Consider the following 12,309-nt stretch of genomic DNA (forward strand, 5'->3'; position numbering starts at 1 on the left):
TTCATTATAGTTATTTTATTAATGTTTATTAATTGTAGCTAAAGCATATTTTAAAATTACTTGTTAAATGCTACAATATACACATTTTTTAAAAAATTTAATAATATATACATTTATAAATATATACAGCATTGCTGACGAAAATTGCCAAAAAATTTTGTTTATTGTTGTTAAATTTAATAAAATATAAATGAAAATATAAGAAAAAAACTTTAAATTTTTAAGTAAATTTATTTTGGTTCAATATGTCATGAATTAGGAACCACCTCTAGCATTGGCCTACAAGCGGCCAATGAAGTTATCGCATATTTACTTTCAATTATAATGATTCTATGGTGCAAATAAATAGGTTAAATTAGATATGCAAAAATAATGCATTTATATTTATGTCTAAAAAACATATACTCATTTATCGTTTTTGGTATATGAACCGTTTTAATTATAGTAACTTGAGTAAGAGTGCTAACATATTTAAATCGGATATAATCTGACACCACATTTAAACTTCAAAAGGGACTTTTCTAGTCATAAGAGTGTATACAATTGGATTGCAAAATTCCTTACTTAAGTTATATTGTGTGTGTGTAGTGCACATCCACTTCAATTTAACTTAAATACATAAAGACGTTTCGAAGCCTATACAAAAGACTTTGTTTGATGCAGTCTATTATCTGATATTAATCGTAGTTTTTTATTTTTAATCGTCTTGCCAATTCCAGCAGGTACAGTTTTTTCCACGTTGTTTACGGTATAGTATGACGTCTTATATATTGTATACTCGAAGTCAACTCCATCTGAAGTCAAATACTGCTTTTAAAACTCACAGAATTGTGTTAATAATAAGAACTTCTTATTGACTCTGTTTCTAATTAATCATCATCATCAGCAGAATCAATCATTTATTACCTAAAAATAAATTATTTATTAAAGATGCACTTACATTGAAACAATAACGTAATTAAGTTTTGCATACCAACAAATTTATATATTAATTCAAAGCATTTCATCAAACTGATATTTGTAGTATCTTAATATGAATTTCATAGTGATTTAATCCCAATCCTTCCATATCTTATTCGACCGTACATCCATTATACTGTATCCATTATGACTATTTTTGATGAATTTTTTATTAAAGTCTAGATCTGAACTCCAAGTTCTGATATTCTGTATTAGTTAGTAATAGTGCTTCCAAATCTCCTAATGTTAAACTAAACCACAGATGTGGTTTTGAAGTTGTGATGCGGCTTTTTTATTACCAAGCCTTTTGGAACGTGTTTAAAAAACTGAAGTCGGAGTTGCAGCCGTAAAATGTCTATTATGGCTATATCTGGAAAAAAATTTACATGAATTATAGTGATATAATAAAATGAAACTTAGGAAAAAAAATTTTCGAGGACATCTATTGGTGAATGTAAATGGGAGCGGGATGTCTTTCAGAATTTTTTCTTTTTTTTTTATTCAACAATAAATCCTTATTGAATCGCTTTAAGTTAAAGACTAACAAAAAGTTTTAGAATCTTTAAGGCTAATAACATCACAATACAAATTATTTTATATAAACATACCATAATGATATATATAATGATTTGTAAATTATTTCACGGCGTATAAGTTGAATTAATCAGGATGATCTTTAGAAAGGCAGGATGGCGGGTCTATCATTGCTTTCACGGCGGTCTTTCAAAAATGAAAACTATTAAATTTAGAATGATGAAACAATGGATAAAATTAAAGAATATTGTAATATTCCTGAGACCTGCATTAACATAACATATAAAAGAAGTATGTATAAAACTAATCGAAAAAATGTATCATCCGTTTAAGGATATTATGTGAAATTCATACCTTATACGGATATAACAATATAAATTTTTAATTAATTATTATAGTAAAGGATAAGTTATTCAAATTTAGCTACATATATACGATACTATAATGGATTTTAAATAAAGCTTCAAATATTATTCGGGCTGCTTGGAGCTTCGAGCATTTAGATCTGTGTTTCTTCTTCAAGCTGTTCGATATTGTTCGACAAAGATGTCATAATCGGATATTTGGTATCATACTATTTGTATAGAACGAAACAAAATTTAAGTGCAGCAGAGCAGGGCTGCTGTCCAAGCACCTCAAATATCTTTGATTATAGTGTGCGATTCAAATGTTCAAACTTGATTGTAATCACACTGGTCGGACATCGTACCGTTCGAACATTTTGAAGCAATAATATATTAATATAATTAAATTGCAAAACCAATTGAAATCTTCACATATTAAAAGGAAAGACTGTTATACTGAAGTTATAATTATAATCTTATAAGCATAAATAAAATGTGAGTACGTGAATAATAAACTTTTAACAGATCTAAAAACCAAAATAATTCGTGCCACCTTTTCGATATTTCCTCATTCAGAAATGTCTAACTTATGTCCGAGACTAACAGCACTAAAGAGCACGATCTATAAGATATTATAAATCCATGCTGCGTATATTTATGTAAATTGAACTTGACATTTTTATTGACATTGACATTGACATTGTTCAAGATTAAGACATTGCTAATCAGGTTAGTAGTAATATTGAAAACATAAATTTTTATATCTAATGCAAGACCTGCAAGGTCCCATATTAAGTTACTGATATCACCCCATTGAAGATCAATTATTACTATTATTATTTACTACAAGGAAATAAAATTCTATAGAACCAAGTGCATTTTCCTTGCTTCTTGAGTCCCTTACTTGGAAATCCATTTTTCACTTATATGTAAGTTCATCGACCATCTAACATAACACAAAGTGTCATAAGTTCTACACATAAGTTACACACACCTTTTCCACTTTAAACAAAAGTAATATGAATATTTTTAAACCTAGTAAGACTTGAAGATGATATAATCTTATTATAAAAAAAAAATTTATTTTTTTTATTTATTTAGTTTTTTATGATTAGGCTTAAAAAGTAAGAATCCATTGAAATGAAGAAAATAAATCAAGAACGTAGCAAGCAACACAACAGCGGTTTTCTGTCAGTAAATTATGTTGGCACACAACGCAATATAGATCCCAATCAAATAAAAAGTGTTAGAGATCGAGTCGAAGATACTACAATTAACGAAAGACTGCAGATATATACACACTTCGATTTAGTTTCTTATGAAAATGCTGTGAAATGGTTTACCTTCCAAATACCATCAGGTAAAATCTTTTTTTTTCCAATTGAAACTATACAGCCTAAAGTACAAATATGTCGCGTTGTGGCATCAAAGCGATTGCCTAGAAATGTTGCTGAGGATCGTCTTCGACGTCTATACTCTAATTATAATTTAGTAAATGAGTTAAACGCAGTTGGCGTCCATCACGATGATCTTCTACCAACGCAAGAACAATTTTATAATAAAATTGACAGCAAACGCTTTAAACATTTCCTGCCCTTAAGCTTTTTTGACGATTACAATTTCGACGTTCACACGCCGGAGGCTTGGTTAGCACTGGGATACGTAGACGGCAAGCACTATTCATTAATAGCAAGAGCTTTCATACCAATGCATGGTACGGATTCTGTATACGATTGGAAATGTGTTCAAGTAAACGACTTCAATAAAGCAAACGACATGTGGCATATTACATGTTTGGAAACTGAAATAGATTATATGGTCTCCAAATACCAGGTAATGTTCTTTGCTGAGAGTGCCAAAGATTTCGCACAACGTTTAAAACAGGCTATTGCAAATCGCGATGATGCAGAACTGCGAATAAAAATTGACTCAATTATTGATTGCGTCATACTACAGGATCTACAAACAAATAAACCGACATTCATGTTCAAAACCATTAGAAATCTTCTTCGAAATTATAAGAATAATATGACTTTTTATAATGCCATTTGTCGAGAGGTTTACGTTTTGCATGAACACGTGATGGCCTATTATGACTTTGATAATTTTTTAAAAAAGTTCTCACAAGATTTTCCCGGTACAAAACAAGAAGATATTCAACATGTGATGCCTAAACCAAATTTTCCTAAAGTTGATTTAAACATGCTGATGACAGTAGACTTCACTATGATTAGACTCAGAAAGAAATTGTTTAAACAGACATTGTACTACGTAAATGCGAGCGTGCAAGCGATGAAGAGTGTTTGGCGCGAATGCATTTACGTGCAAACCTTATCGTTATTCATTTACAAGCCATCGAAACCATTGACGCTTGCAGAGTTTGAAATCGAACAATATTCTTTATGTGAATCAGTGTCGAGATACTTACTGAAGCCGTGGCCCAAAAAAATCTCTGACGTAGTTACGAATATTTTGCGGGCCAACGGCAAAGGTTGGCTAGATATTTGTTTAAATAGATGGCAAGTATATGAATTCAGTAAGATAATACGTTTCGTATTACAAGTCAAGCTCCGTATGGAATCTTGTTTACAGATGCTACTACAGCAATCCGTAGAAATGTTTATAAATTATTTAACTCAGCCCTGTGCAAAGTTTTTAAAATTGCCAACAGATTATGAGTGGCCACATAATGAATTTATAGTGTCCAAGTTTCAATGGGCTGAGCCTATATTTAGTTTAGAAATTATTATTGACAAGAATAGGAAAGTATATTACTCTACAGCACCGGAATTATTTGAAACCACACTGTGTCAAATATTTCAAGACACTGTAAGGAGTATAGGGCGTATCCGATGCATTGATGCAAAGACTATGTTAAAATTACGTTTCCCACCCAACAATTATTTAATGACAATTGAACTGGCGGTAGAATTGTACATGAAATCACTTGATGACCTTAAGTTATCCTATATAAAAGCTATACTACCATTAAAGTCGTACTGCAAACAATATGAACGCTTCGTTGACATATGCGTATTGAACGTCAATGAATACATGAAAGAATATGAGATAAAACAAAATCCATCTACGACAGTGAAAAATGATATTTTGGAATATAGGCGTCAAAAAGAGGAAATTCAAAGAATTTTACCAACAAATATAACTATAGGACCATTTCTTATAAATGTCAATCCATTGAAACAATACATGATCAAAAAGATTAGAGGACTTGTGAAACGTATATTCGAATACTATGTTCAACGTATGTATGACATCAATTCCAGTCTGCTCTTAAAGTGTTCAACGACATTTAAAAATTTAGATGAGAAACCTAGAAGCATTGAGCATTTGTATAAGATTAGGGACTTTTGTGACAATATACAGAAATACATAACAGAACTAAAATCTGAAATACATATCATGTTTATAGAGTACGATTTATTGGACAATTTCTTTTACAACATAAGCGATAGTCAATTCGATATGAAATGGCAAGTATTTGCTTGGCCTCATAAAATACTGACGCGAGTCAGCACAATACGTGAAGAACAAAAAGACGATTTTGAGGAGTTCCTTCGTGCACATAATCTCGAATGCACAAATTTTGAAGAACATTTAGAGAATCTTAACGATGAAATACAGATATTGTCACTACGATTTGATCCAGACAGGGCAATAGAAACTGGAGTAGAGGTACATGCTTTTATAAACATTTAAATCTCAGATCACAATCTCAGATCATTTAAGTTAAATATTACTTAAGTCTCATATCGAATCAGCTTGTCAAAACGAGAATATCAATTATTTAAATGTTTTTAAAAGCGAAAAGTGACAAAAATATTGACAAATGTGTTTTTCTCATTATGTTTAAAAAGTTTTCAATGCGAACTCATCTTTGCAGTTCAGTTGATTTGATATTAGTAAACGGCCATGTGATTTCTAAGTTGACTTTGAACGATTAGACGTCTGTTGAACTATTTCGAAAACGTATAGTTTTCGCTCAATTAGATCTGGAAAAAATTGATTTTTGTTAAAAACTGCATTACTGCAAGTGATATATATATAAGCTTAGAAGGATTCTTACCACTTATCATAATTAAGGAAGCTAATTTGCTAAATGAAAAACAGATTCCTAAACGATCGAATAATTTATTCTTACCCGTTCTATTAATTTTGTTCTTTCTAAAAACCGTGTTGAATGACTTTTTTTGAATTGAATAAATTAAAATTTATATATGGTATATAAGGACTTAAAACTTACTTATTAAATTTTGAATATAACACTTTTGTATTGTATTATATTATATTATATATTTGATGATTTTCAATAATATTTATTATACGTTATTAGGTTAAGAAACTTACTAACGTAATAGCCGACTATCAAGCTGAGGGTGAACTTCTTCAACGACGTCATAAGCTATTTGGCTTATCAGACTATTCGTTAAAATTTTTGTATAACCTCAAAGAAAGTTTTGCACCATATCGAGACTTATGGACTGCTATCAATGACTTCATTAAGCTCGAAGAAGCTACAATAGGAAATCCGTTACTTCAAATTGATTTGAAAGAGCTTGTAAGTTTATATGACGCAAAACGAAAGATATTGCACAAATCGTACAAAACCTTTGAAGAAAAACCCGAGTTACAAGATGTCGCACATTTTTACTTGGACAAAATGAAAAAATTTAAACTCATTTCTAATTGCATACTGCACTTGCGAAGTGAATATTGGTTATCTTTACATTGGGTGGAATACGCGGAAAGATCTGGTACAGAGACTAAATATTCAGCTTCAATCAATTTCTTGTATCTGATACGCAAAGGCATCTTACAACATTTAGATTTGGTTCGTGAAATAGCTGAAAATGCTGAAAGGGAGGTTGAAAATATAAAACGCGCGTTGCAAGAAGAGGAACGCTTGAAGGAAGAACAGCGGTTAGCAGTGATATTACGCAAAGCGAGACGTAAATGCCGCAACGATATTTGGTAATACAAGAACAAAATTAAAAAAAATCTAAATTCTAAAAATTCTAGTAGCTAAGTCTTTTTGTAATGTAAAAACATCTATACATTTCTAGTGAAGAACTAACACTAGAGGTTCAATCAATATCATGTGTAGATATAAAAAATTAATCTTTACAGATTTTATTTAAGAATATTTACAGTATTTAAAATTTTTTTTTAATACACTAATACCCCGATTTGCGTCGCCCCGATATGCGTTGATTCCAATTGCGTCGGTAGTATTTAGATTTGCTTCGTTTTTTAATACGTGTGCAAAGGCGATTCCCATTTAATTTCTTGTAGATCACATTTTTAACAGGGGACTCACATATATTGACACTTGTGTGGGGAAGTGAAAAGGTAAATTTTTACTTTATAAAGTATAAAAATGAAAATCGAGAACAAATTTTCTTGGAACAAAAGTTAGACATTTTAAAACGTTTTAAACTTGGAGAAAAACCTGCTGATATTTGGAGAATTCTGGGTTTAGGTCCAACTACTGTAAGAAGAGTTTGTAATCGGACTATGGAAAAATTGTCACACTTTTGCAGGCCAAACAAGTTACAAAAAGTAAAGGTCCATTAATTGTAAAAATCCAGTCCCTTCTATCTATTTCGATAGAAAATCAGATTCAAAGAAGAATGCCATTCAGAATAAGGTACTGTCGATATTTAATGAGTTCAAAGGTAATTCTCTATCAATAAGTGGTCAGAAACCATAATATTTTTGGAAATTAAATATGTGGAGAAATGTGATTCGATTTCCGTTACTTAGATTTGTGAAGCAGTTTGTCGGTCACAATTAACGCGCAAATCGACAACCAATTACAAAAGTAATAGTAAAAATACGAAATTGACAAACTAATGTGACACTCTGCTTAACGTGCATTTTCTTCTTAGTCCAAAAGAGCCAATTTTGAAGACCCCATGACAGTCTGTATAAAATCTGTATCAAAAATCTCCTAGGGCTACACTATGAGATTTTTGATATATATTAGAACTTTCAACATTGGACAATACCTTCAAAAATTTCATACATACAAATTCATCCATACAGTTGTACTAAAATTGTACTACAACCTGAACATAATAGTAATTAATAATTATCTGTTCATAAAAATTTCATAAGACTAATATTAATTAAAATATGAAACCAATTCGTCTTTTATAAAGACAAATTTTAAAACAGTTTTTAAATAATTGCACATCTACAACATAAACCTAAACACCTATTTTAAAGGTTTTAAATTTAGTCTGACACAGCTGGGCTAGTGGTTTTTCTTCGATCATAAAGCACCCATAATTTACAATAATTCAAATTTTTTTAAAAAAGAAAATAGTTTCAATTGCAAATTTAAAAGAAACTTAACAGGAATACAAATTTTAAGAACTATTCTCGTTTTTAAAATTTAATTTATGATCTATAAGAATAAATATAGGTTTTTTACAAGCGTACCACCTACGTACAAGCGTACAAATGAAAAAGATACATGTAGAATAGAAGTAAATTGTATAAAATATTTGCTATTAAAAACGAATATTTTGTTGTTGTTTGTTGTGAAATTGAAAAATCAACGCGAGTATTTCATCGTTCATTATTTAAAAAGATTTCGTTATACTACTGTATACTTTATAAATTAGACTGCCGTGTTGTACTGCATTAAATGAGCATAGCAAGATGTACACTTTTTTAAAAATATTCACATAACATTATTTACAGGTTCATCAAACTGTAACATCAATATATTCTTATCTTAATACAATTTAACTTAGCTTTTTAATGCCATCACAAGTACACACCTGATTCATATTTCTGCTCCTTTCAGAAAACCTTCAAATATTTTAAGTAATTTATTATTCCCATGCATTTTATTACCGCAAAGCCATTGATGCAACTCAGTTAAATATACTTAAAAATACCATGCTTGTAATACTTCTCAAAAATAAATTTGATTTATTCGAAAATATTCCATTCGTCTTCATACTCCACAATAATCAATATCTAAATTTAATATATTTATTAATAATACTTGTACATCATTTAAATATCTATTAATACCTTTTACTGCGTCAGATACGTGTGAAAATTAACATATCATGTGTTGTCTCTGGTAGTGATAGAAAAGCACAGAGGAACTGTCATTCAGTCCATTTTTATATAAAATTTTAGGAATCTTCAAATTTTGATTCACTGAAAACAGATTATGTTTAATATACATTGTCAATAAAAACGAGAATTTAAATGTACCTTGTATCGGCAATCGGCAATTCCAAATTTAGCATTTCCTCTTATCTTTTCACTTTTCGACTCACATTCTTGCGAAAACAGATTTTTATCTGATGTCATAGGTTCTCTGATCTCGCCAATACCGTACCTTGCCGCTCCTAAAACATGGTTTTAAGTCTTCATATACTTGAAAATGTATTATCTCTCTCATTGTATATCATTAGTTAAGTTAAAACTGGATGGGATAGAATTAGTTGCAAGAGTTCTTAATATTCATCTCATTGATTAAAAACAAGTTTTATGTTAGACGCCGGCACGCAAATTGGAGTATTCCTGGAACCAACCAATAAATTTAAATTATACTTGAAATTTTTTTGTTAGTCATTATTACAGCTAAATATTATATATACTTACCATCATCGGTCTTAATGAAACCACAAGGCTGCGCCGCATATACAAACGAAATGTTTACTTCACAGGTTAACATTAAAAAAGAAACAAAAAAAATTCAATTTTCTGGCGGAACTACATCGGAAAGACTGCAACCCACCGATAATGTAAAAAAACACTACATTTTTGATTAAATAACTACGAAAATTTTACGATAAAATAACTTTATTAAAATATATACCTCAAAATAATTTCCAAACACAACAATTCAAGCTGTCTCAACAGTGCACACAAACCACATACAGCCTTTGACGTTTAATTGCCGATTGTCAAAATTAACAACAATTCACAATAGTTCAAGCAAAAATATACAACATTCACAATACCTTATTGTAAAAACTGTAATTTTTTCTTTCAGAGTAGTGGAAAAATACTCACAATTTACGAAAGTAAACATGTTAAGCAACAACAATGCTCTTAAAATCTTCAGAATTTAAAAAATACAAACATCATGTTTATACTTGAAATATAGATGGCGCCAGCACACCTTCCTTGAGTTTATTCCGCATTTGGCGCTGTGAATTAGCAGTTTTTTTTTGAAATAACTGGATTTTCGGTGAAAAATGGACAATTCTTAAAAAATAATTGTGAAAAAAACTGTGTGCTGGATCTTTTTTTGCATACGAAAGTATTTTTTATTTTTTGAATATCTCAGCTATACGCATCATACAATTGTGAGGCATATACTAAATGAAAGATTATTGATTATGATTATCTAAATCATAAATCTAAAATTTTATTTTTGGTGCAAAAGTTTGGCTAATTTGGCTAATTTTGACAAATTAATAAACTTAGTAAAATTTCGTATTCCAATTTCAGTTTGGTTTTCCCAGCGTCGTTGCTATCTAAATCTAAATTTAAGGCTCAGTTAGACGGTAAGTAAAGCAAGAAATTAAGAATAAACTAAATTAAGGCTTTGTTAGTCGGTAAGTAAGCAGCTGATTTTGTTTATATTTGAACATGTAAACAAAATATTTTCAAAATGTGTATATAAAACAATTGCGAAATTAAAGGCAATTATTGTTAGTAACATTACATATGTTACATCAAAAGTTCCAACCAGTAGTCCGCAAGTGCAGTAAATATCTATGGTATATTATTTTTGAACGAAAATATTTTTAGTGATATAATTAAAAATTTTTTTAATAAAATATTTTTATATATGACTAATATCTATTATATTGCTTATCTGAACATTTTTGTATTATTGTGTTATATATTTTAAAATTATATTGTTAATATTTTTTATTATTATTATATTAGTATTTATCTTTAATATTTATTATTAATTAAGTACTTTCTACTGATTATTGATCAATATATAAGACGTTATTGATATTATAAAATAATTAATTATAATTATGGTAACTATTTTAAAAATATTATTAATAAAATAAATTCATTGAAGTGTTTTCTGCTGATTATTTCCACTATGTGGAAATACAATCAATATTCAGCAATATCAATAAAATAATTAAATGTAAAAATATAATTTAGAAAAAAATTCAATAACATTTTAACTTAAACAAACAACAGTTCTTATTTTTTTAATCAACTCTCGTTTTAGAACGTGTTCAAGTAAATTGAAGCACTGCACTTATGTAAATATTGAATTATTACACATATTTATTAAACATCTGATACAATTTTTACAATAGTAACATCTAATTTACCCTACTCAAAATTCTGGTAAATACCAACATTCGCTGTCATACGGACATAATTTACTATTTTCCTCAATTTTCCTCAAATTTGCAACGCATCCACTCTCAACAGGGTTTTTCGAGCAACTGAGCACAATTTTTAAATTCGCTTAATTTCAGAACCTAATTGAATTTGATTTTTCTGTTGAATTTTTATTATAGTTATTTTTTTAATCAAACTTTTTAGATGAAAAAACTTTTAATTAATTCATTAGTTGGCAACAAATGAATAATACAATCATATTCATACTTGAAATGTAGATGGCGCTGGAAACACTGCTTTGAGTTTCCTGCTCGCTTTACGCTGTGATTGTGAAATTTTTTTTTAAAAAAAAAATTGAAAATTTTTAAAAAATGATTGTTAAAAAAATGTGCGGACGATTTTTAGTTTTTTGAAAAGGAAATATTTATTGTCTTTAGAGGAAAATTTATATCATTGCGGTATATTATTTTTTACTCACGAAATTATAATGATTACAGTAAAGTAAGCTAAAAAAGTTCTATTTTTATCAACTTTTTGTGATAAAAGCAAAATATGCTATTGTGATGTATTTTTAAATATATTTCAGTTTTAGTTTTTTATTTAGGTAAAATTTTTTGTAAACGGTTTTTCTGATTTTTACTTTAATTACAAGCTTATTTTATTGCCTTTTAGGTGAATATTCGTGCAGATCGGTTCCTCTTTTGGTTGTTTTTTTAATTATTTGTTGTAAAATAAGTCAGTTTTTACAAAAAGTTTGTTGTTTTTATTATTTGAATATCTCAGCTATTACGCCTCATACAATTGTGAGGTACATACCAAATAAAATATACCAAATTTTATATATTATTATATATATTATATTTTTATTTGGTGAAAAAGCTTGATGTCACTAATTAAATAAAAATAAGTGACAAAACCTGGAAAGCATAGAAAGTTTGTGCAGCCTTGACTATTTGTGGATAAACACGATTAATCATCGCTTCTAATTTAACAGGCACGATTTCCAAGCCTGGCACTTGGAATCCAAACAAATTATATACGGATTATAAACTAATTAAATAAAATTCGATTATTTCCAAAGACCACTGATGAAGAGTACTTG

At 29.1% G+C, this 12,309-nt stretch overlaps 1 protein-coding gene and 1 long non-coding RNA gene across 3 annotated transcripts; one reads left to right on the forward strand and one right to left on the reverse strand.

Annotated features, from left to right (window-relative positions):
* Positions 1-203: 203 nt before the first annotated feature.
* On the reverse strand, positions 204-9,757 carry LOC119687997. 2 transcript variants are annotated; one of them, XR_005253299.1, is made up of 7 exons: positions 9,703-9,757; positions 9,486-9,639; positions 9,093-9,404; positions 8,904-9,035; positions 8,645-8,846; positions 974-1,330; positions 204-906 (listed from the first exon to the last, which is right to left on the reverse strand). It is a non-coding gene; the product is annotated as an uncharacterized LOC119687997 (long non-coding RNA). The 2 variants fall into 2 exon arrangements; XR_005253300.1 differs by having other exon boundaries at positions 9,486-9,610; positions 9,703-9,751.
* LOC119687996 (dynein heavy chain 1, axonemal-like) lies at positions 2,951-6,963 on the forward strand. The gene is made up of 2 exons (XM_038102589.1): positions 2,951-5,531; positions 6,190-6,963. The coding sequence occupies exons 1-2, from the start codon at positions 2,979-2,981 to the stop codon at positions 6,829-6,831; spliced, it is 3,195 nt and encodes a 1,064-aa protein (XP_037958517.1). The 5' UTR covers positions 2,951-2,978; the 3' UTR covers positions 6,832-6,963.
* Positions 9,758-12,309: the final 2,552 nt, after the last annotated feature.

Source organism: Teleopsis dalmanni, chromosome X (genome assembly GCF_002237135.1).
Source record: "Teleopsis dalmanni isolate 2A chromosome X, ASM223713v2, whole genome shotgun sequence".
Taxonomy (NCBI): Eukaryota; Metazoa; Arthropoda; class Insecta; order Diptera; family Diopsidae; genus Teleopsis; species Teleopsis dalmanni.